Source organism: Kogia breviceps, chromosome 6 (assembly GCF_026419965.1).
Source record: "Kogia breviceps isolate mKogBre1 chromosome 6, mKogBre1 haplotype 1, whole genome shotgun sequence".
NCBI classification, from domain to species: domain Eukaryota; kingdom Metazoa; phylum Chordata; class Mammalia; order Artiodactyla; family Physeteridae; genus Kogia; species Kogia breviceps.
The window spans coordinates 73,986,690-74,013,140 of NC_081315.1; the positions used below are offsets into that span (position 1 = coordinate 73,986,690).

General features: G+C 40.3%; 1 protein-coding gene and 1 pseudogene across 1 annotated transcript in view; one reads left to right on the forward strand and one right to left on the reverse strand.

Annotated features, from left to right (window-relative positions):
- The window catches only part of TEC (tec protein tyrosine kinase), a 153,156-nt gene that overhangs the window by 90,250 nt on the left and 36,455 nt on the right, over positions 1-26,451 (reverse strand). Inside the window, exon 2 of the mRNA XM_059067278.2 lies at positions 10,639-10,824. Coding sequence (XP_058923261.1) covers positions 10,639-10,776 — 138 coding nt within the window. The 5' untranslated portion in view covers positions 10,777-10,824. The remainder of the gene's footprint in view (positions 1-10,638; positions 10,825-26,451) is intronic.
- LOC131758785 (small ribosomal subunit protein eS8-like) lies at positions 3,683-7,702 on the forward strand (annotated as a pseudogene).

A 26,451-nucleotide genomic window follows, 5' to 3' on the forward strand; every position in this document is an offset into this window, starting at 1 on the left:
CTTCAATTTAAAAAAATAATAATTTTTTTTCAAATTAAAAAAAAAAAAGAGGACTTGAGATGGGGATTGGATGAACAGAAAGAGAACTGTTAAGCACAGCAAGAGCAAAGCTTCAAAGGCAAAAAAGTGACAAGTATTTTCAAGCAAAGGGGTCTGAATAGTCACTAGATGGAATCCATTCTGTGAACAACCATATTATTTAAGCTGTGTAAGTGCCCTCACCTACCTGGGCAACCCAAACTCATCTTTTCCTAAACAAAGGCAGTGCAGTCATAGAGGCTGATCTGAGTTTTGGTCCAGGCTTAACAACCAGCTTACTGGGTGACCTGGAGCAAATCATTTCCTTATCTTCAGTTTCCACAAGTGGAAGACTTGAAAGTTATTCTTTAAAGTTCCTTCCAGCTCTAAAATTGTATGACTTCTTCATTACTAACAAATAATCATCCCCATTAATGGGTAATTATCAGCATATAAATCTATGTAGGTCTAGAACAGAACAGTGTCACAGACACACCAAGCCCTCTTCCACCCCAGGGCCTTTGCACATGATGTTCCCACTGTATGAACAGGCTCTTTCTGCCCAATTCTGCTCATACTTCAACCCATAGCCAAATGGAGACCTTCCCCAATCCCTCCCCAATGCCACCCCTCACCAAAAATCTATATAGTCTGCACTTTTACCACCAATGCCTCCTCTACTCATATAATTTGGTCTCTTTTTTAACTGTTCCTCAGGGTAAGTGCTATCATACCTATCCTCATCAACAAACACTTAATAGAAACTACTAATTACAGAACTAGCTTCAAAGATTTCTAAGAATCCCCAGCCCAGCAGTTCACGATGCAGAGAAAAACAAAACTCAGCTTACGAAAATCATGATGTCAGATACAGTTCTTTTTTAAAAAATTCAACAAGTGACACACACTTCTGATTAAGACAAGTTTCTTTCAAGATAGGCAGGTGGGAAAGCGGGGTGGGGAAGAAACACTGTTTATTTCAACTATACTGCCATTTCCCAAACATTCTAGGAATTGTTTTTTCCTAATTGCCTTCAGTGCCTACAGCACAGCTTTTTGAATATATTCAGTCCTAAAATAGCTATATAAAACTCTGATGGAAATTTGACTTTTTGATAACACTAAAAATTGCCAAGAGCTAAGTCTTATGAATAAAATAAACTAGGTAATACCATTTATGAACAGAAATGCTGATTTTTCTTATGGCCTTTGTCTCTCTCATCATGATACAAATAATCACTGAATAAACCACAACTATCACAGCCAGATCCAAGAGTATTTTTTGAGATCTAGAATCCTTTTATTATTTCTACTTTTAAGTAGCATGAGGACCAAACCTTTGATTAAACTCCCTCTTCATTTACTAGAAATTACTCATACTGTACTGTTCTCCAAAAAATCCTTTATATGACTACTAATTATTTAACACAGAAGAAGAAGAAGTTAAAATTGAGGTGGGGGAGCGAGAAAGGGAAACAGGAATAAGTGATTTCTATTCATCCCAGTGGACCAGGCTAAAATAACTTACTTCGCAGGAAGGTGATCTTCAGCCCCTAATGATGACCATGAGAATGAGAGAAGGAGAACAACTCTAATGATTTTTAAATCCAATTTCATGTTTGCGGACTCTGATATACAATCACTGAGTGTTCATGATGTAGTTGGCATTTTACAACAAACGACAAAGCACAGTATTTCCTCCATACATTTCTCTTCCTTGCACCATGGACATTTACAAACTTTATGTCTTTTTTTGTGTGTGTGTGTGTAGTACGCGGGCCTCTCACTGTTGTGGCCTCTCCCATTACGGAGCACAGGCTCCGGACGCGCAGGTTCAGCGGCCATGGCTCACGGGCCCGGCCGCTCCGCGGCAGATGGGATCTTCCCGGACCGGGGCACGAACCCGTGTCCCCTGCATCGGCAGGCGGACTCTCAACCACTGCGCCACCAGGGAAGCCCCAAACTTTATGTCTTGATCTACTAAATGCAATGTGTGATCAGGGATTAGATCCTGGATTTGGGCAAGGAAGGGAAGTTGAGAAACAGCTATGAAGACATCAGTGGAATGATGAATGAAATTTGACTATGGACTCTAGACCACATATTACTACCGTATCAGTGTTACATGTCTTGATTTTGATCATTGTACTGTGGTTCTAAAAGAGAAGGTCCTTATTTTTAGACAATACACAATGAATTATTTAACAGCAAAAGGGGATTGTCTACAGCTTACTTTACAATGGTTTGGAAAACATGCATATGAAGAGAAAGAGACCAAGGAAGAGACCAAGAGAATGACAGAGCAAATGGGGCAACCACAGGTAATTTGTGAATCTGAGTAAAGGTTACTTGAGAGTTTCTTGTACTATTCTTGCAACTTTTCTGTGAGTTTGAAACTATAGCAAAACTAAAACTTACAAAAATATTTTAGGAGTGTGGATGGAACAAATGGTATTCTCCTCCTTTTCTATCTTAAATAGGTTTCTGCTTCCTAGAGGAAAAAAACAGTGAACATTATTAAATGAAAATGGATAATTTGACAAATTAAGAAGGTAAATCAGACCCTAGGACTTCAGACCTGCATCTTGGCTCTTTTAAGTGATGAGGAAGGTCAGATCCAGGACAGTAGAATAAGAAAACAGATATGAATCAAAAGTGGGGAAAGAGACACCAGAGAGGAAACTGAGACACAAGACAGGAAGTTGATATGACCTTATTTCGGAAAAAAGGAAACTCAACTGCCTAAAGGAAAATGAGTTTTCCTAGGATAATAGAGTTGAGAATTTTCAGAGCCCTAGTACACTAACCACTGTACCGTCTACAGGGCATCTAGAGCTGTCCCACTTTTTACAAGCTAGTGAATAGTCTGATAACCTCTAAAGTCTGATGCAAACACTTCCAATTGTCCTATAGTAAAGGAAACTATTTTGTCCACCCCACACTCGCCTCCCAGAATCCTAGAAAGTGCCAGAAGATATAAATCTGCAGGTAGCAATTAGAAAGGTCCTGTAAACCTATGCTTCCCACTGGGAGTCCACCTAGTCTAGGGATACAACTAAGGGAGAAATATCTGATCATTTCAGAACCTTATTAAGCTCTTATGCCTATATCACTAGAGTCTCCAGGTTCCAGGGGTGGTAAAGAAAACAACTCTATATGACCCAGAAGGCCTTAGAGAAATATGAGAGGTTGCCTAGGATATTCAAGAGACGCGTGCCATCATCTTATAACTACCTCCACTAACCCGACAGTTAACCTGGGTAAAAGGTTAAATTTTCAAACAACTCATCACATAGAATGTTTGATTTCAGTACAACTGGAATAAAATGATAAGGGAGGCATTATAGGAAGAGCACTGAACTTAGAGTCAGAATACCAAGGCTCAAATCCTGACCCTTCTACTTATTAGATGTTTGCATAGGATAAATCTGCCCTACTTGCTTCTAAGGGTTGAGGTCTCCCCATGTCTCCTTTGGACCCATCCAGCCATCCAACGTGTACTGAGCACTCAACTCTGCACTAAACTCTCAGAAATACGAAGATAGAAAAGCTATGAACCCTGCCCTCAAAGAGCTTAAAGTCCAATGGGGGACACAGATATGTAGATAGAGTCAAGCAACCAAGATGTCACAATAAAAATATGGACAGGGCACAAAGGGCTGAGATGGGCTGGGGATTCCACGACTGGTGGGAGGGATACAGGAAAGGCTTCGGAGAAGGTGGGGATTGAGCTGAGTCAGAAAAGATGAGTAAGTGATTACTAGGGCACTCAACACATTTCTGATGGATAAAATAGATAAAGTAGATATGGACAGATAGACAGAGCCTGGTAGAGGAATATATCACTTCAAGTTGATTGAACAATAGTAACAAAGGCACAATGTGAAAGAGTAACTGCAGGTAGGAGACAGCTGGGGATAGAGGAAGCAGAGAGGGAAGACAAGGAAAAAGGGCAACAAGTACCTTGTATTCCAAGCTAAGGAGTTTTAACTTGATCCTAGAGCAGATGCAAAGCTACAAGTTTTAAAAATCCCTCTTATGGTTGTATAGTTGAAAGATGAAGATCCAAAAGTAAAATCAACTAGGGCAGTAATCCACCAAGAGAATGTAGTTGGGAGCTGCAATAAGGTTGTAATGAAGGGAATTCACAGGACTTGGAAATAGACTGGATGTGTGTTGGGTTGAAACAGTGATGGCAAAGGAGTTAAAGGTGTAAAGAGACAATATATTTATATGAAAGCAATTTCTAAACTATAAAAACCACTGAAGAACATTGTTTTCTAAAGGACAATTAGATAGTGGCAGAATCAGACAAAAACCCACGTTTTGTCTGATGTTAATTTTCTTTTACCATAAAGAAATTTTTTTAAAATCATAACTGAAAGTAATAAAGATATACTCAAAAGTTTTAAAATAAAACTTCATCTGTATTATAGAGAGATTTAATAGATTTTTTTCCTAATTTTCCCCAGAGTATCAAGGTTGTTTCAAAGATAGGCTCTGAAGAAATAGCCCTCCAATTCATTAGTATTTGACCTTGTGTAAGTTTTTAAACTTTCTGAGCTTCATATCACTCATCTTTGAAATGGGGGTACTAATAAGACTTCATACAGTATTGTTTTGAGGAATAAAGAAAAGAATGCATGTCCTTATTTAGCACAGTGCCTGGCCTGTATTTGGTACTCAATAATTTGTATCATAATTACTACTAATGTGCAGGAAAGCGTTAACATGACAGGCCTATGATGCTGCCTACAAGGTTGGTCCTTGACTGGCATCTGGGAACTTGCACTTTGGGAGGGGAGGGCTCTCCCATTCCCAGCACTGATAAGAATGGCTCACTGGGCCTAACCTGTTTGTACAGACAACCTGGCTTATGCTGAACACCTGCTTTCCTTCTGGAGTCTGGAATTTTGGTACATGCTTAGACAGACCAGCCTCCAATGAAAACCTTGACCACTGAATCTCTAATGAGTTTCCTAGTTAGAAAACATTTCACAATTGTCACAATTTGGTAATGGAGGAATTATATATACCCTTTGTGGCTCTGCTGAGAAAGGACTCTTACGAGCTTGTTCCTGGTTTCCTCCAGAATTGCCCCAGGCACCTTTTCCCTTGCTAATTTTGCTTTTTCTTCTTTCACTGAAATAAATCATAGCAGTGAGTTAAACTCAGTGCTCAGTCCCCTGAGTTCTCCTAGTGAATTACCTAACCTGGGGGTAGCCTTGGGGATCCCTGACACTAGTCTCTCTATTCCTCAACCTTATAAACTACTGTCAGTTTTCAAAACAGAGGAGTGTTACAGACAAGAAACCAACAAAATTGGTAATATCAAAGTCCAATTATAAAAATTTCCTGATTTCTTAGCTAACAATACTTGCAGATTTACATGCTACTCGCAATTTTTGTATTCAAATATCCAAACATAAAAATCTCTCCATTCCTTGTTTTCTCACCATTATTTAACAGGCCTTTTTCCTGATTAAACTCCAGCCCTGTTCTTCCCTGGATTCCAACTCAAAACCATGTGGAGGATCCAGCAGAACGTCAGGTGGTCTAACCCATGTGCCATTTAGTTCCCTGACCAGAAAGCAAGAGCACAGTTTCCTTTGTTCTGTGTTATTATAAGAAGAGCAAACAATATAAATTGTCAGTAAGATCTTTTATCGGTTCACTAGAAGATGCAGAAACATAAGCTAGTGGAGAAAAGAGTAAGGGGGACAAACCAAAGAATGGCCCACAGCAGAAACTGAAACACAAGTTTTACAACATGAGACTTGGAAGAAACAGCTTGACTGAATTTCTCATCATCTAGAACAGAATTTCTTAGCATACTTTGAAAAGTACAATAAACTGTACTTAATAGGAAAATTTTCAGGAAAAGCTTATTGCCATCCTATCGAAGGAGCTGGGGTCCAGAAAACCAGGAAAAGATTGATGGCTGACTGTGATTAACTGAGAGTTTTAATAAAGGATGAATGTCACTGAATTACTACCAGGAAACTAGGAATCATAGCTACTAGATGAATCAGTAGCCTACCCAGTATTTCTTTTAAAAACAGAACTATGAATAACTAAAATAAATACCTCGGGGGCTACCGCAGAATGGCCCCCATGGTTTTTCTAATCCACTTAGAGTCTTACACTTTTAACAAAATATTTTAATACCTGTTGATTCTGGGTGCAGGGCACTGGGCTGGCAGGGCCCAGCCCCAGGCTCCCTGGCTGAGGCTCCTGCCCCCTGCTTCCACATGTAGGCATCTCTCGGGACAACTGGCACAAGAGCCGCAAGACCGGGGACGAGATAAAGCCCTACCACAGGAAGTGGAAGTAGGAGCTGGAACACCCCGCTGCCAACACCAAGATTGGACCCCGCCACATACACACAGTCCATGTGCAAGGAGGGGCAACAAGAAGTACTGGGCTTTGAGGCTGGACGTGGGGAACTTCTCCTGGGGCTCGGAGTGTAGTACACGCAAGACAAGGATCATTGATGTTGTCTACAATGCATCCAACAACAAACTGGTCCGTCAAGACCCTGGTGAAGAACTGCATCATGCTCATTGACAGTGCACCGTACCCACAGTGGTACAAGTCCCACTATGCACTGCCCCTGGGCCACAAGAAGGGGGCCAAGCGGACTCCTGAGGAGGAAGAGATTTTAAACAAAAGACGATCAAAGAATATTCAGAAGAAATATGATAAAAGGGGGCTTCCCTGGTGGCGCAGTGGTTAAGAATCCACCTGCCAATGCAGGGGACATGGGTTCGAGCCCTGGTCCGGGAAGATCCCACATGCCGCGGAGCAGCTAAGCCCATGCACCACAGTTACTGAGCCTGCGCTCTAGAGCCCGCAAGCAACAACTACTGAGCCCATGTGCCACGACTACTGAAGCCCATGCACCCTAGAGCCCGTGCTCCACAACAAAGAGAAGACACTGCAATGAGAAGGCCATGCATCGCAAGGAAGAGTAGCCCCTGCTCGTCACAACTAGAGAAAGCCTGCGTGCAGCAACAAAGACCCAAAGAAGCCAAAAATTAATTAATTAATTAATTTTTAAAAAACACTTTCAACATAAAATAGACTGCTATAAATAAATTTTTTAAAAAACAGAAAGAAATATGATGAAAGGAAAAAGAATGCCAGGACTTCCTTAGTTGCACAGTGGTTTTGAATCTGCCTGCCAGTGGAGGGGGCACTGGTTCGAGCCCTGGTCCAGGAAGATCCCATGTGCTGCAGAGCAACTAAGCCCGTGCACCGCAACTACTGAGCCTGCACTCTAGAGCCCACAAGCCACAACTACTGAGCCCCCATGCCACAACTACTGGAGCCCTCATGCCTACAGCCCGTGCTCCACAATGAGAGAAGCCACCACAATGAGAAGCCCATGCACAGCAGCGAAGAGTAGCCCCTGCTCGCTGCAACTAGAGAAAGCCCTCAGGCAGCAACGAAGACCCAACACAGGCAAAAATGAATGAATGAAGAAAAAAAGAAAAAGAATGCCAAAATCAGCAGTCTTCTATAGGCGCAATTCCAGCAGGACAAGCTTCTTACATGCATCACTTCAAGAGCAGGCCAGTGTGGCTGAGCAGATCACTATGGGCTAGAGGGAAAGGAGCTGGAGTTCTATCTGAGGAAAATCAAGGCCCAGAAAGGCAAATAAATCCTCTTCCCTCCTACCTTAGCTCATATAATAAAGGTGTTTATTGTTCTAAAAAAAGTGGGTTACCCACATTACAGCCCTTTTCAGAGCACAGCTTCTAGGGCGAGCGAGATAAAAACAAGAACATTCATCCAAGGAAAACAGAGAACTGGGCAGATTAACCCAAACAGGGAAGAAACATAACAGTGAAGTGCTACTGGGCTTACCTAGGAGCTAGGCTGAGAGCTGTCAAGAAGGAATTCAGCCTAGTACTATCAGAACTTTTATTGTCTCAAGAATTCAGATTCTTATCTTAAAATTCCTGACTTTTTTTTTTTTTTTTTTTTTTTTTTTTTTTTTTTTTTTTGTGATATGCGGGCCTTTCACTGTTGTGGCCTCTCCCGTTGCGAAGCACAGGCTCCAGACGCGCAGGCTCAGCGGCCATGGCTCACGGGCCCAGCCGCTCCGCGGCATGTGGGATCTTCCCGGACCGGGGCACGAACCCGTGTCCCCTGCATCGGCAGGCGGATTCTCAACCACTGCGCCACCAGGGAAGCCCTGACTTTTTAATATAGGTAACTATTTCTTTTTAATTGTGGGAGGCAAACAAATCTGCAACCATATTTCCAGCTGAAGGTCATAAGTTTGCCAATGAACATCAGTCCCCGAGAAAAGAATCCAGGAGGAATCAAAATGCCCAGCTCATGGGAGGAGGGGGGTTCAAGCAGGACTAGCTAATGGGACTAGGATCCCCAGGCCAGTCAGCAGTAGCCAGAAAGGAGATGGATTCTTCTTTTTTTTTTTTTTAATTGAAGTATAGCTGATTTACCATATTGTTTAAGTTTCAGGTGTACAGCACAGTGATTCAGGTTTCTTGCAGAATATATTCCATTATAAGTTATTACAAGATATCGGGTATAATTCCCTGTGCTATACAGTAAATCAATGCTAAGTGTCAGAGCCTGGGCTGTTACATGTTGTGACAATCTCTTCATTCTGTCCTTTCTGGTTCTCATGGTGGCGGAGGTTGCTGCCAGGAAAGACAATGGGTCAGGTTCTCAAATAAGAGGGTTTCCACTGTTCTCTTCATTCTGCTTAAGCTAAAGCAATTAGGGCACTTTTAACTTTGTATCAACTTTGTATTATCATTTATCATCTTCAAAGTGACTTAACAATTGCAATGTATTTCAATTGTATCGGTCCACATTTCTAAGTAGGTAATATAGGTTTCTGAGGGTTTTTTTGGTTATAAAGGACCACACTTACCCACGTTTACTGTTACATTCCTATTCTCTTCTTACGATATTATTCAAATTATGACAAATCATTATTATACAGCAAAAAATTATTAATGTTTCCCCTTAAAATTTATTTTAGATTTTAAAATAATTCATATTTCTAGTCTTATCTGAAACCCTTTTGGAATCCTGAATTTTTCAGATTTAGCACATATACCATACACACTCCCAGCAAGAACTGGACAGCCCCACATAATTAAACACATTACTAATTCTGCACACACACATACACACACACACATCACACTAAGATAAAGACTAAAAATAGTTTCATCTAAGGTCAGGTTTTGCAACTGAAAGAGTTTTTGAAGTTTGGGTCTTCAGCATTTTGGGGATTTAGAAAGGTGGATAAAGGACTATAGTCCTAAATTACGTGAACCTGCAAAATTCCACAATGACAAGGTCACAATGACAAGCCACAGCAGAAATTAACAGAGTTGAGGACCACCAGCGAGAAGCAATGCCATTCATTCTGTCTGTATTGGGGGAACCAAAATACAGAGAAATTAGTGGAAGTAAAACAAAACAAAAACAAAATAAAGGGCTTCCCTGGTGGCGCAGTGGTTGAGAGTCCGCCTGCCGATGCAGGGGACATGGGTTCGTGCCCCGGTCCGGGAAGATCCCACATGCCGTGGAGCAGCTGGGCCCGTGAGCCATGGCCGCTGAGCCTGTGCGTCCGGAGCCTGTGCTCCGCAACGGGAGAGGCCACAGTGGTGAGAGGCCTGAGTACCGTAAAAAAAATAATAATAATAAAAAATAAAATAAATAAAAATGAGTAAATCCATGTCTGAGGAAGGTGCTCTAGGAAAATAGCAGAATAAAATAAAATAAAATAAAACATCAAGATAACCAACAATCTACTATAACCAACTAGACAATGGCACGTGGTCAAAAAGGGCAACACAGTCTCCCAGCCATTCCCTAGAACCCAAGAAAATTTCCAAAAGGGAGGAACGTGGCTGGGCCTGCAGTACTAGATGAGGCACTCCCAAGATGGCAGGAGAAAAAAGATGGGTCAGAGGCCACTATATATGCATGCACCTCGTCTAGTGGTAGAACCAGAGGCTAAAACAACTGAAAAGCCAGGAGCTGGCTGACAACATGGCCCCCCTCTGCCACCTGCTCATTGACCAGGTTCTTAGTGAGCCACTGCCTTCTGCTCCCATCAGAGGGACTTTGCACTAGCTGCTTATCACAAAAAAAAAGTTGGACAGTTCTGTTGCCAGTCAACTTCACCAAATCACTAAGCAGTTTTAAGTAACTTTCACTTAATAATGAAGAAATATTCATATAAAGTGATGAACATAGACAGTTTATATGTGCTAAAGAAGACTTTTATACATAATATGATAGTTTATGGAAAAGAGCCATGTACACAACATACTTAATGAATTCCACAAGGATCTAAAACTGATGCAGGAATTTTTCTCTAACACATTAATTCAGTAGGCTGATATAAAATGTATACCCATGTATACTAAACCCATAATTATCAGACTTGTGAAAAATGTCTATCCATATCCTTAACTTTATCTTTCAAATCCAAATGATAACAAATCATTACCTTAACTTCATTAACCTTAAGCTTACTCCATAAGATTTGGAGGGTATGCAGAATGTCAATATTATAAAATAGTATCAACATGGAAAGCAACAAAATAAACTTTGATTGTCTCCTACCTCTGCCCGACCCTCATAGTAGGTTAACATGGACTTCGTTAGCACAAAAAGTCTCTCTTTGTAGTTTAAGGGTGATGTCTTCTTTTTCTGCTGTGACCTTTTAATAAGAATCTCTTCCAGAATAGTGTTAAAATTCATCTCGGTCTTCTGATCACTGTTTCTCCTGCCATTGAAGATCTCAGGGTTCTAAAGTAAGAAAATAAACAGTTGAAATAAAATGCGACATGTTAATTATCCAAGAATACTGTCATTCCAAATTTACCAAAACAGATTTTACTCTGACCACAGCTAGAGCCGAGAAATGTTACTCCATGCACCTGGACTAAGAATGCCCAGGGCATGAAAGCTCAACCTCCTCTTCTTCCCCAGGCCCATCCTGTTCCTCCATGTCCCTGGATTTCATAAGAAAATCTAATCAAGGTTTGCTATGATGATGATTCACTCCTTTGTCCCTCCCTGCCATCCCTTAGCTTGCTGGCACACTCTTCTGCTATTTGACAGCAGGGAAACAAATATCTCAGCAGGAAAAGTACATTTCATCACCTGCATGGCTGGTTTAGGCTGATATTTAAATTGCCTCAGGATCTTGGTACACAAAACAGACAAAGCACACAGGCACGGTAGACTGTGAACAAAACGCATTACCACAGTGGTGGATAGCACTCAATCTCCAACTCTAATAAGGGTGTAATCTTGACTAAGCATCCTCGTCACCAGAGCCACGAGGATGTTCTCTGATACCTACACTACCATGTTTCACATTTCTCTTCCCCATGGCTCCTGTCTCAACCACAAGAGGGAGGAAACCCACCCAGTTACAGCTAATTCTACTCAGCTAACCTACCCAACACAGCTGCCCTAAGGTCCTCAGCCCTATATCTGGAGCCCCACGTCTAGACGATCCATGCCTAGACTAATAAGCCTTCTAAAATCTAACAAAATTTAACTCTCTGAAAACCAAAGATACTCAGAAAAGGCCTGAACATTCTTACCTGAGACAAGTTGAATGGACAACAGCCCTTTCTTTCCTGCCCTCCACCACACCCTGACAAGAAGTCATTGTGTATGAAACCACAGAGGCAACAAGAGTCATGTGAATAGCACAGCCGGGAACTTGATACTGCCAGTGAGGATGTCTACCATCTTCACGCCCAACCCGGCACCTCAGAAACACCCTTGCAACGCCCTATTACTGAAGTCATTTTACAACAGCTTAACCTCTGAGTATCATCAATTTCCTTCATTCATAAAATATGGAGGTAAATACCACAAGGTTACTGAGATGTGGGAGAAAACTGATTAAGAAAACACTACACAATCATTAATCATTAGAGAAATGCAGATCTAAACTACAATGAGATATCATCTCATGCCAGTCAGAATGGCCATCATCAAAAAATCTAGAAACAATAAATGCTGGAGAGGGTGTGGAGAAAAGGGAACCCTCTTGCACTGTTGGTGGGAATGTAAATTGATACGGTCACTATGGAGAACAGTATGGAGGTTCCTGAAAAAAACTACCAATAGAACTACCATACAACCCAGCAATCCCATTACTGGGCATATACCCTGAGAACACCATAATTCAAAAAGAGTCATGTACCACAATGTTCACTGCAGCACTATTTACAATAGCCAGGACATGGAAGCAACCTAAGTGTCCATCAACAGAGGAATGGATAAAGAAGATGTGGCACATATATACAATGGAATATTACTCAGCCATAAAAAGAAACAAAATTGAGTTATTTGTAGTGAGGTGGATGGACCTGGAGTCTGTCATCCAGAGTGAAGTAAGTCAGAAAGAGAAAAACAAATACTGTATGCTAACACATGTATATGGAAACTAAGAGAAAAAAAAATGTCATGAAGAACCTAGGGGTAAGATGGGAATAAAGACACAGACCTACTAGAGCATGGACTTGAGGATATGGGGAGGGGGAAGGGTAAGCTGGGACAAAGTGAGAGAGTGGCATGGACATATATACACTACCAAACGTAAAATAGATAGCTAGTGGGAAGCAGCCGCATAGCACAGGGAGATCAGCTAGGTGGTTTGTGACCACCTAGAGGGGTGGGATAGGGAGGGTGGGAGGGAGGGAGACGCAAGAGGGAAGAGATATGGGGACATATGTATATGTATAACTGATTCACTTTGTTATAAAGCAGAAACTAACATGCGATTGTAAAGCAATTATACTCCAAGAAAGATGTTAAAAAAAAAACACTACACAAATGTTTATTATTGTTATTTTTTAATTCCAATGCCCTTTTCCTACCTCAAAGAATTACGATCTGGGCCATGACAGTAGCTTTACAACTGGTCTTCCATTCACCCCTGGCTCCTGCCACACTTTATTCAAACTACATGCCCCTAATTCCCATTGGATCAACCTTCAAAGATACCACTTTCATCATGCCATTTCATTCACCAGAAATCCTCAATGCCTCCCCAAAGTCCTCCCCATCACCTGCAGGATAAAGTCAAAACTCCTTAGCCAAAACACTGGACATTGTCCACAATCTGGCTGCAACCTAACATCCAATCTTTACTTCCACTGCTCCCCAAACACTCCACACCCCAGTCAAAATAGTTAGCATTCACTCCCTGGCCTAGAAAATTCCCTCTCTCCACCTATGAAAGCTCTACTAGCTCAAAACTCACCTCCCTAATGAAGCCTTTCCTGATCATTCCAATTAATTAAAAACCATCCAATTCCTGTACCCATGATCTCTGTATTACCCATCATAGAGCTCATCATTGCCGTTCCTGTTCTAGAGCAAGAGATGTACATATTCTAACTCTCACCTAGATTTTATGCTCCTAGAGGAATAGTTCTCAACCTTAAGCGCACATTAGAATCACATAGAAAGGTTTTTTTCTGAATGCAGATGTCCAGAATCCATACCCAGATATTTTGAATTGGTCTGCGGTGGGGTCCAGCACACCATGACTTAATGTGCAGGTAGATTTGAAAGCGACTATCTTTTTTTTTTTTTTTTTTTTAGCCGTACGCGGGCCTCTCACTGTTGTGGCCTCTCCCGTTGCGGAGCACAGGCTCCGGACGCACAGGCTCAGCGGCCATGGCTCACAGGCCCAGCCGCCGGACCGGGGCACGAACACGTGTCCCCTGCATCGGCAGGCGGACTCTCAACCAATGCCACCAGGTAAGCCCTATTGGTTTGTTTGTTTTTTGGTTTTTTTGCCGTACGCGGGCCTCCCACTGTTGCAGACTCTCCCGTTGCGGAGCACAGGCTCCGGACGCGCAGGCTCAGTGGCCATGGCCCATGGGCCCAGCCGCTCCACGGCATGTGAGAGCCACTATCTTAAATGAAGAGAAATTGGGCTCTTTCACTAACTCTTTATACCACTCTTGGTGTTTATGGATAACAGATTAGCAGCTGGACATAGGACCCAATTGACCCATTATCCTAAGCTGAGAAGTCAGAGAAAAAAGTTCTTGTTCCTTTGATTCTAAGTTGATCCTCCTTATTTTAAACTAAAATTTTGGTACTCTTTTTGTTCCTGAGAAACTGTTGATGTATAAATACACTTATTTGGAAATCATCTTTACATCCTTGTGCAACGTATCTTCAATGCAGAGTAAAGATGACAACTTACAAAGATGGAGTGTAAGGGAAAAGCAAGATATGCCCTGGAAAACAGGCCATGTGCAAACGGCCATACTAGTGGGCAATACCAGTAACCAAATGGAAGGCAGACTTTTGAAAAGCCCAGGAGCATAAGTGGGGCATGGCTCATCTGCAGTGCTAGAAGCAAAAGGCCTCAACACAGGGACAGGGGAGAACTATTTCATGTTGAATGTGTTGAAAAAAAATATCTTATCTGATTTGTATGAGAGGTGAATAGTCATATACAGAATCATACCGTTTGAATCAAAAGGAATCTTAGCCATCACCTAATCTATCTCACTCATCTTACAAATTAAGAAGCTGAGATTTAGAAAATTTAGTGACTTGCTCAAGGTCACACAAACCAAGACTAGAAAAGAAGTCTCCTGGTTCCAAGTGAGAAGCCCTCTCCATCATTCCATACCATACAATTAAAAGCTCATTGTTGTTTTAATAAACCTTACCAAAGAACACTATTAAAGTTCATATAAATGAAGGAAAATCTCTTGTAGATTTCCAGTTAAAGATGGAGGGTTGAACGAACACATTAGCCTAGGCTCTCTCCTGAAATCCCATTAAATCAGTTCTTTGTTGCTGCTGATATTGTTGTCATCACTAAGGAATTAACTCTCAAGGAAATAGGAACCAGGACAGCAGATAACAACAAAATTTTGGACACAAAATATTGTTTTGTGAAAACATGTTTATTGAAAACAAATAAACATGTGGTCAGTTCAGCTGGGAAGAAGCCTGGAAATAACCAATTTATGCTGCAAAGCCTCCAAGTAGCTCAGAAATCAGCAGAACCTGGTATCTCTAAAAGTGGTGGTAAAGGACTTAAAGCAAAAGAATTGTTTATGGGTCTGTTTAAGACACTCCCCAAATCCCCTCTCCCACGCCATATAGCTAGGTGACTAAACCTCCCTGAACCTGGAAGAAAACTGGAGGTTATTTTCTAAAGGCTATAAAACAGAGGGTCTCTATACTGGGAGAAGCTAAAAACAGTTGAGGCTAGGAGTACCATATTGCAAAGGGGGTTCTTCAGCTCTCAGAGCACTCAGCTCTCTTCTCCCACCTGACTCCACAATGTCGGATAAGATCTGTACTGTGAGAAAAGACCTCAAGATGCAGACACAGGAGAGCTCCCCAACAGAAATGGCTCAGGAAACCCTGTAGTCAGGAAGTTTCACCCACAAAGCTTCCAGTTGACTTTTTAGAGCCCCACTCATGTATGACAGAAAGTCAAGGATCACCAGACAACTAAGGAATGACTCTAATATGAATTCAAACATAGGAAACAACATATAAAAAGAGCAACTTGAAAGAAACAAAGACTGTTCAGAGAAAAGACAATGCTTAAAAAAACAAACAAAACAAACAAAAAAACAAAAACAATAAAATCAGAGTTAAGATACTGCAGGCATGAAATAAGGTCAGGATACAGTCAAAATAAAGAGCAGAGAGCCAAAAAAGAGAAAAAAATAAGACAGAAATGAAAAGCTCAACCGAAGAGTTAGAATATGAAGTTGAGGAAATCTCCCCAAAAATAAATAAGTCAATAATATTAAAACTTGGAGAGAAAATAAAATTTTCTGGACCCATCCAGAAAATTTAGCATCTGAAAAATAGGAATTCCAGAAGGAGAAAACAATGAGAAGCCAATCAAAGAAGAAATTTAGGAAAACTTCCCCAAACTGAAGGTTACTTCCAGATTGATATAGAACCAAATCAAGGCAATTCTCATAAAATTTCAAAATCATGGGGATAAGAAGCTTCAGCAAGCTTAAAAACAGGTTTCATAGAAAGGATCAAAATTCATAACAGCAATTATCAAGGGCACTATTAGAAGCTAGAAGATAATGGAGAAAAATTTCAAGGGAAATTGATTTCTAACCTAAAACTTTATACTCAGCCAAACCATAAATGCAATGACAAGAGAATAAAGACATTTTTCAAATATGTGAGGCTTTAAAATTTTTATCTCCTATTCATCCTTCTCAAATAGCTACTTGAGGACACAACTCTATGTAAATAAAGAAGTAAACCACAAAAAACATGGAATCCAGGAAACAAGGGTTTCAAAACAAAAGAGGGAAGGAGATTCCCAGATGATGGTGAGGGGAAATCCTAAGATGACATTGAGCAATGGACTGAGAGCAACCAGGCCAAACTGACCAAGGTAGAAGGTTCTTGGAAGGAATTTTTCCAGGAGATGAACCTGAAGGTGTTGGGAGAAGATTTATAATAAATTAGTTAAAACTTAGCAAACCTAAAAATAATAAATCAATTGCAGGGAAAACAAAAAATTGTGCAGTAAAGGAAAAATAATCACAGTATGCTACAGAGTTCAGCTATAAATAACATCTGGAACATCATAATAAGGAAAATAATAAATAATAATCTTACTACTAGGATAAGTGAGTACAGGCAATGTGCTTGTGTGTGGATCCAGAAGTATGCTGTGAAAGAGAACTATATCCTCCATAGTACTAGTAGGAAGTCAGTACATCATACCTAAAATTGAAAAAGCAAGAAATATGTTACTTAGAGATTGACAATACTAACATGTTTTTTTTAAAATAAAAGTGGCTGCCTCTGGGAATCAGAAAATTATTGGAAGATGGCAGTGGAAAGGTGTATGTTCTCTGTTCTCCTTCCCTAAAACTCTATGCAAGCAATAAAACATTAAAATCAGAAAGGAAGATAATTCCATAGTCCAGTGAACAAAAAGATGGCCATGAACCCCAAGCTACAAACTATGAAACACATATTTGCCAAATACTGTGAAAAGTAGACCAAAATAGGGGAGGAGGCTGAGTAGATTTCCCTTATAGTAAACATCATTGTCCTGAAAGATCAATCCAATGACCTTCTGATAAGATCAATGGGGCTTCCCTGGTGGCGCAGTGGTTGGGAGTCCGCTTGCCGAGTCAGGGGACATGGGTTCGTGCCCTGGTCCGGGAGGATCCCACATGCCGCGGAGCGGCTGGGCCCGTGAGCCATGGCTGCTGAGCCTGCGCGTCCGGAGCCTGTGCTCCGCAACGGGAGAGGCCACAACAGTGAGAGGCCCACATACCGCAAAAAAAACAAAAACAAAAAAAAAGATCAATGAAAACCAGAGGGATAAGCAACCATAGGAGAATCAGAAAGTATCCCTATAGAGTTACTATTTATACAGAAAAATAATAAAAATTATCATTACCAAGCTTTTACTATTTTGCTATGTGTTGGCACTGTTCTAAACAATAAGCACTTTAGATGTAGAAAATCATTTAATTCAACAAAACTTCTAAAGTAGGTACTACTACCTAGACACATGGTAAGAATAATAGCCAGATTTTAATATATAGGCACAGTCTAACCACAGAGCCTGCACTATTACCCACTACACATACAGCCTCTCCAGTGGAAGGGAAGGGGGAACTGAAGGAAACAGCATAATGATGTGCCATTTTCAGCCTCCTGTTTGAGCAGATTGCTAAAAGCAATTCGACTTAATCTCCAGATTTCAACAGATACTGACTTCCAAGGCATCATTAAAAGGGACACCAACCTCTCAAAACCAAAAACTGAAGAGAGCAAATGAATTTATATTCAAACAAAAATAGACCCATAGACATAGAAAACAAACTTATGGTTACCAAAGGGGAAAGGTGGTGGGGATAAATTAGGAGTTAGGGATTAACATATACACACTGCTATAAATAAAATAGGTAACAAGGACGTACTGTACAGCACAGGGAACTAGACTCAATATTTTGTAATAACCTATAAGGGAAAAGAATCTGAAAAAATACATATATATAAGCATGTATAACTGAATCATTTTGCTGTACATCTGAAACTAACAACATTGTAAATCAACAATACTTCAATAAAAATACATACATACACACATAATTAATTATTTTTTAAAAAAAAACTGGAGACAGTCTCTCTGGAGACAGTCTCTTTTAAAAAACTGGAGACAGTCTCTCTAATTAATCTTTTTACAAAACTGGAGACAGCAGATTTACAAAAACATTGTAAATCAATAATACTTCAATAAAAATACATACATAATTAATTTTTTTTAAAAACTGGAGAAATAATAGGTTTGATGCTCTAAAGTAGAAAACAAAGATGAAACAAAATTTCAGTCCTCCAGCTCACTCTCCCAATGATTTTCCACACCGAAAAGAACTGACCCATTCAGAAATAAGAATCACAAAGGAACCAACTCTGGGTTACAAATATCTTTTTAAAATAAAACTCGGAGCTGCAAGTTAAGCCCCTTTTCTCTGTGTCTCCTTGCAGGTGAAACACAAGAACACTCTTTTCTTGGGACTTCCCTGGTGGTGCAGTCCTTAAGAATCTGCCTGCCAATGCAGAGGACATGGGTTCGAGTCCTGATCTGGGAAGATCCCACATGCTGCGGAGCACCTAAGCCCGTGCACCACAACTACTGAGCCTGCGCTCTAGGGCCTGCGCTCTAGAGCCTGTGAGCCACAACTACCGAAGACGGTGCACCTAGAGCCTGTGCTCCACAACAAAGAGAAGCCACCACAATGAGAAGCCCGTGCACCACAACAGAGTAGCCCCGCTCGCCGCAACTAGAGAAGGCCCAAACGCAGCAACGAAGACCCAACGCAGCCAAAAATAGATAAATTTATTTTTAAAAAAAGAACACTCTTTTCTTTACTCTGACTGCTAATTGTTAAAAGTTTGAAAAACTTAACAGTCTTTGAACACCAACATTCTTTTTTTTAATTGAAGTATAGTTGATTTACAATATTGTGTTAGTTTCAGGTTCACAGCAAAGTAATTCAGGTATATTTTTTCAGAATATTTTCCACTGTAGGTTATTATAAGAGATTGAATATAGTTCCCTGTGCTACACAGGAAATTCTTGTTGCTTACCTTGTACACCAGTATTCTGAAGTAGGTAACGGACACTGTTCAGGTAATGAACAGTGTTTCACCAATGAGAAACCCAAACCACCAAGAAGTTACATTCTCTGCCCAGTGTTGCAAATCAGAGTACCAGACTAATGGATATCAGTTTCATGGTCTAGCAATTTTAGCCAAAAGATCTAGAAACTCTTTTTCATCATAAAACATTCTGCCTGAAAAAATATATATATATTATATATATTATATATATATGTATTATATATATATTTTAAATGGCTACTAAGGCTACCCAGCCTTCTCTATACACCCTTTCATAACATTTTTTTTTCATTGAACTCTATATAGTTTAGGCTAGTTTTTTCTTTCGTATACTGTCTTTTAATTTTATTCTTAGACTTAATTTCATGCTTTGATTTGCTCCTTAAATTTCTTCTCTGCCGGGACTTCCCTGGTGGTGCAGTGGTTAAGAATCCACCTGCCAATGCAGGGCAAACAGGTTTGAGCCCTGGTCCGGGAAGATCCCACATGCCGCGGAGCACCTGGGCCCGTGTGCCACAACTACTGAGCCTGAGCTCTAGAGCCCACGAGCCACAACTACTGAGCCTGTGCTCTAGAGCCTGTGAGCCACAACTACTGAATCCTGGGCTCCTAGAGCCCACGCTCCGCAACAAGAGAAGCCACTGCAATGAGAAGCCCGCGCACTGCAACGAAGAGTAGCCCCCGCTCTCTGCAACTAGAGAAAGCCCGCGCACAGCAACGAGGACCCAAAGCGGCCATAAATAAATAAATAAATAAATAAGTTTCTTCTATGTCTTCATCATTTTACTACAATGTCCTCAGTCCTTCCCCTCCCCCTCTCCCCTCTTCCTCCACCTCCTCTTCCTGCTCATCTTCTTCTTCATACTTTGTTTCGTAATTTGCTTTTGTCATCACAAGAAGGCAAGAAGCTTGGCAGCATGAAGAAACCCATATAAGTTGAACAGTTTGGGCATCTTCTTCCCCCCGCCTGCCCTGTAGTCACTTTTCTACTATCCCTTAATGACTTCTCAGTTCATTAACGATAATCTGCTTCAAATCTTCACTCCAGAATTCTCAAAAAGAAAAAAATCCACAGCAATACCGCCTCTTCTGGTCCCTTCTCTGGTGGTTATGGTCCTGTCAGTCATTTTGGCCTGCTATCACAGAACACCATAGACTGGGTATTTTATAAACAACAGAAATCTATTTCCCACATTTCTGGTGGTGTTAGCAGAACTGGTGTCTGGTGAAGGCCTTCTTCCTGGTTCATACATGGCCATCTTCTTGCTGTGTCTTCACATGGTGGAAAGGGCCCTTTCATAACATTTTTAATCAAGGGAACAGAGGTGACTGTGAGTTACCAAATGATAGGATGGTAAGCGGTATAGTAAATAAGAAACAAACAGCCTAGTTATCAGGGTAGAAAAAGGATGAACTCCTTACAGGAAGGAGCAAAGAGTGATTTAAGGTTGTTGAAATTCTCACCTTACTAGGTTGAGCCATATGAAATTGCCGATGTTCGGCAATATTTTACCTACAAAATCAGCAATACCATCTAATTCAATCTAATACTTGTTAATGCCCTAAGATTAGTAGAGTTTAGTTAAAGCCCTCAATTATGGAATTTATACATCAGAACACATTGCCTATTACACATCTTGGCATAGGTTTACGACAAAGTTAGTGCCTGTTTGCAATTTTTAGGAAATCTAGCATGAATAAACATCAGACTGACATTTACCTGAGAAATCAAATGTGTGCCTGCCAACAGTATCTGTAGATTATATTTCAATTCAAAAGTACCTAAAATGGGTAGCTACTATATAGGAACAAATCTTACCATGCTCTCTTCTGCAATGTATACTCTCAGCTTAAGCCCCAATTTTATTTTGTAAAAGGGGAATTGAGTAGCAGAAACACAAGCAAAGAAGGAAAAAATGCTAGGCTGACTTCAATCAGAATAAAGGGTACATTCTAGGCTCCCCATTTATCATGAATTGCAGCTATTCAGGATCAGGCAGCTTTGTACCTGTAGAAGAAAGTAACACTTTAGCCCTCAGGTCTTTCTTGCCTATGAAACAAAGGCACCCAGGGATAACCTGTATTAAAGTCTTGACTGTGTCTTCTTTCAACCAACTGATATTGTAGCATGCTACAAAGTTTTGAGTAGCCTTGTCTGGTGACCTGTTGAACCTAGGTCTAGATAAGAGAAGACTCAAAAGGTCAAAAGGCAAAAGTTACAGAGGCCAGCTGACTTACCTCATCTTTCCTGGTAATGTAGTCTCCATCCAGCCCACTGCCAAATGGTGGGTGATTACAGTGTTGTACTGAGGGACAAGTGAACCTGGAAATAGACTGAGCAGTGCTGCACTAAGGATAGTCATTTCTTATTGTCCATATAATACAGGTACATGCACGGATTTAACATGTGCTCTTTAAGACAAGTTTGGGTTTCACAATGAAGGTCCCCACTGTGGTCCTTGGCTATGATTGTGGTTGAGGGCCTCCTGGCTGATAAAGAGGAAGAGAAAAGAAAGAGAGAGAAAAAGAACAATGGATGGAGAAAAGAAACCATGTGTAATACTGTTACCCGAAAACTGGACTTGCCTCTTGGTGGGTATCGAGCCAAAAGACAGAACCAAACCAAAGAGAAGAAGGAAGGATTTATTTCTTGCAGCAAGTAAAGAGGACAACAAGGATATTTCCCAAAGCGGTGTCTCCCCAAACAGCAAGATTGGGGCTGGAGCAAAGAGAATTCAGCATAGAATTGGGGAAACGCTGACGGAGTCCACGCACTAGTTGACTGAAGTCAGAAGGGTCAGCAAAGGTCAAAATCATCATTCCTTAGGTTCCAGTAGATCTGGTGGTTGAACCCTCAAAAGGGTGTGCATTCTGCTAAACAGCTCAAGAATGTGCTTCAGGCTAATCCTTACCTTTGAAATAGTAAACTGATATATTATGGTTAAGTTATCTCCCTGGCCTGGTAACTAACAGCTGTTTGTTTTTACCTTCTTTTGCTCCCTTAAAATCATTAACTACTGAGACCTATTCTTCTGCAAGGGCAAGCATTGTGGCCAGGCTTAGATCACAAAATGGCTTAGGCCTAAAATAGCCGGGTTCTCTTCCTCCAGGGACCCCTACCCGATATGCTTACAATACCTCAAAGCATCAACAAATATATTTACTCTATAGGTGATTCATAGTTAAGTGATTCTAGAGAGAAGCAAAACTTGTCATAAAAATTACTCACTGATCAATTAACCACATAGGTCCCAATCAAATATTCCTTCCACATTACTAGGTTTTGCTTCTCTCACTGAATAAGGGAATGCAACAGTCAACAACTTCAAATACTCAAAAGATGACAGTTTTCAAAAAGTCAATAATGAGAATAATGTTGGAGAATTGCTCCCATCACACTCAATGCCACTGGCAAATGAGGATCTTGCAGTTAGTTAGCTAGTAAAAATAAAATGAAATAACACAACAAGTGTCAAGAATGACTCACACTTAAATTACTAAAGTACACTGAAGCAGACTGCTTTTTGCCCCCTGCCCTCATCCATCCTTCCCTTCTTCCTGGACGTATGGGCTAGAGATGATACTTCCCAGCCTTCTTGGCAGTGACATATGGCCATCTAAGGTCAAGCCAAGCAGATGTGTGCAGAAGTGATGCGTGTGCCAATTTCAACTTAAAGACAAGCTACTCTCCCCAGATTTAGGGCATTTTTCACCTCCCCACCAGCCGGAAAGTACACATGGCAGACTCAACTTTATGCATTCAAGACATCACTGTAGACAAGGGCAAGGGAGGAACAAGATGGAACCTAGTTCTTTTTTTTTTTTTTTTTAACATCTTTATTGGAGTATAATTGCTTTACATAGTGTGTTAGTCTCTTGGAACCTAGTCCTTGAATGACTTCAGGGAGCAGACCTGCCCTATCAGCCTAGACTTGGTACCCTACTTTGAGAGGTTAACACACTTCTATCTTATTTTAGAAATGACATATGATGGTTTCTTTGTTACAGTGATTTAATCTTTATTCTACCTCATGGATACACCCTTGCAAAAACTGATAAAGCTTTCTAACGCTTTCAAAAAACATGGCCCTCTTTAGATCTGTGCTGACTAATTTATTTCTATCATGCATTTTCATCAGAAAAATAATCTCAAGAAAACAACTAATATTTGATTCCATCTTTGTTCAAAGAGTTGACAATTATAATCTAAATGGTGCCATATATGAGATAAAATAAACATTTTCACTTTATTTTTCATGATAAAGTCTGAATCATAAGGGTTTGTGTTCTTTTGGCGGTTTTTTTGGTTTTTGTTTTGTTTTGTTTTGTTTTTTATTACTTACTATGAAATGTAAGTGGATTCACTTTGACAACATTCTGGCACTAATTCTCCTCCCATGAAGGAAATTCTGATACACAGCAAATATTTCCTTTCTGCTTCTTGCTAACTCAGAAGGAAACAACCAGTGAAAACAAGGCATGAATAACAAGTTTCTCAAGTAGGTAAAGTGATTTTCAGCAACTTTTACCAGAAAAAACATAAAAGTAATTTGGAAATTATATATAAAATAACACCAAAATGTGTTTCTTTACTACATTAATCTAAATTGTTTTTAATATGAAACATTCATCTATGTCAACATATTATTTTCCTATTGTTTTCAAAATAGGAATAAAGAACCCAAGTCATTATTGCATTCAGGTTTTTTACAGAATGAGCAAGCTTCTTTAACAAAAATTTCAAGAACAAAAACAGTGAGATTGAGGAGGAACCAAAAGACTTCAAAAGTCTTATGAAACAGTTGAAATGTGTGAGACAACTGTGGCAACTGGAATACTAACTGTATATTGGTGATATTTAAGTTTGTGGTAAGATTTATTTGATGATAACAAAATAGTGTTAGGTTGTTCTGGAGTTTTTTGGTCCGATGACGGTATTGTGATTGTACTTTTAAGAGTTCTTATCTTTTAGAGATACATACTGAAAAATTTACAGATAAAATAATGTCTGTGGGCTTCCCGGGTGGCGCGGTGGTTGAGAGTCCGCCTGCCGATGCAGGGGACACGGGTTCGTGCCCCGGTCCGGGAAGACCCCACACGGCACGGAGCGGCTAGGCCTGTGAGCCATGGCCGCTGAGCCTGCGTGTCCAGAGCCTGTGCTCCGCAACGGGAGAGGCCACAACAGTGAGAGGCCCACATACCACACACACACAAAAAAAAAAAAAAAAAAAAAAAAAAAAAAGAAAAGAAAGAAAAAATAATGTCTGTGATTTGCTTTATAACCTGGTAAGGGGGATATGGGAGCAGACAAAATAAAATTGTTCATGAGTTGATAACTGTTGAAGCTGAGTGAGGCATACAAGAAAAGTTCATTATACTTTATTTTTGTCTGTGTTTGAAATTTTCCATAATAAAACCTTTTGAAATATGTTTAAGGGAATAGCATGGTTTTCCATGTCCGTGTCATCCAACCCTTTGGAACTGGTAAGAAAGAGAATAGAAAAAAAAAAAAAAAAAGAAGAGAATAGAAAAAGGTGAAAGGAGGAAGAGAAGGGAGAGAGGGGGAAAAAATGAACCAAGGCAGCCAAATAAAAGTAGAAAAAGGTGGGTGGGCTCTCCTTCCTCCAGGATATTATTACCACACTACCCAGCTCATCACAGAAGCTCTTCCAATGATCCCAATGATTCCCTGAGTCAGCAGAACCTCATGATAAAGTAATGTGATACCATTTCTTCCCCAACAAACAGGAATATGTGGTTTCCGGGGCCAAAAATAAAACCACAGTCTATGCAACATTTGTCCTTGTTATAACTCCTCTTCTTCCCTCTATTTCCTTTCCTTTCCCCTGTTCAAATTTCATGAAAGCAGAAGTTAGCTTTTCAAGCCTAAAGCACAATAAAAAGAAAATTCTGTACAGGTTAACAAAGTACCAAAGAATAGTGGGCAGTCAGGTAAAGTGAGTATATCCAAATTGCAGCCTTTTTATAAAAGAATCATTAGAAATCTCACCAAAGGTAAGCATCACAACTGAAACTACAGAGCATACTAAAACAAGATGGCAAATTAGACCAGAGAATTATTCACCCTTACTTCTAAGGCTTGTGAGGCTCAGTTAATGAAAAATTTCCAAAACTGAAATGCCAGCTGTTACATACCTGATCTCTAAAAGGATAAAAATACACTGATAAAAATACTAAACATTCTCATACATCACTTGTAACAAATAAAAATTGTAAACTACATTCAAAAAGTATCATAGGGGCTTCCCTAGTGGCACAGTGGTTAAGAATCTGCCTGCCAATGCAGGGGACATGGGTTCGAGCCCTGGTCCGGGAAGATCCCACGTGCCGCAGAGCAGCTAAGCCCGTGCGCCACAGCTACCGAGCCTGAGCTCTAAAGCCTGCGGGCCACAGCTACTGAGCCCATGCACCACAAGCACTGAAGCCTGCATGCCTAGAGCTCATGCTCCGCAACAAAACACCACAATGAGAAGGCCGCACACTGCAACAAAGAGTAGCCCCCACTCACCACAACTAGAGAATGCCCACGTGCAGCAACAAGGACCCAATGTGGCCAAAAATAAATAAAATAAAATATATAAATTTTTTTAAAGTATGAATATAAGTCATGATCTAATTACTGTGGAAGATGTCCAGTGACTTTTTTATGGGATTATAATTAGCACACAATATTATATGTTTCAGGTGTACAACACAGTGATTCAATATTTTTATACATTATGAAATGATTACCACAAAAGTCTAGTTACTATCTGTCAGCAAAGTTATTACAGTATTACTAACTATATTCCTTATGCTGTATGTTACTTCCCCATGTCTTATTTGCTTTATAGCTGGAAGACTGTACCTCTTAATCCCCTTCACCTATTTTATCCATCCTCCCACCCACCTCCCCTCTGGCAACCACCAGTTTGTTCTCTGTATCTATGAGTCTATTTCTGTTTTGTTTTTGTTTGTCTATTTGTTTTGGTTTTTAGATTCCACACATAAGTAAAATCATATAGTATTTGTTTTTCCCTGTCTGATTTATTTCACTTACTTTTCTCTGTCTGCCTTATTTTATAATACCCTCCAGGTCCATCCCTGTTGCTGCAAATGACAAGATTTCATTCTTTTTATGGCCAAGTAGTATTCCATTGCACATATATGCCACACCTTCTTTATCCTACCAATGAACACTTAAGTTGCTTGCATATCTTGGCTATTGTAAATAATACTGCAATGAAC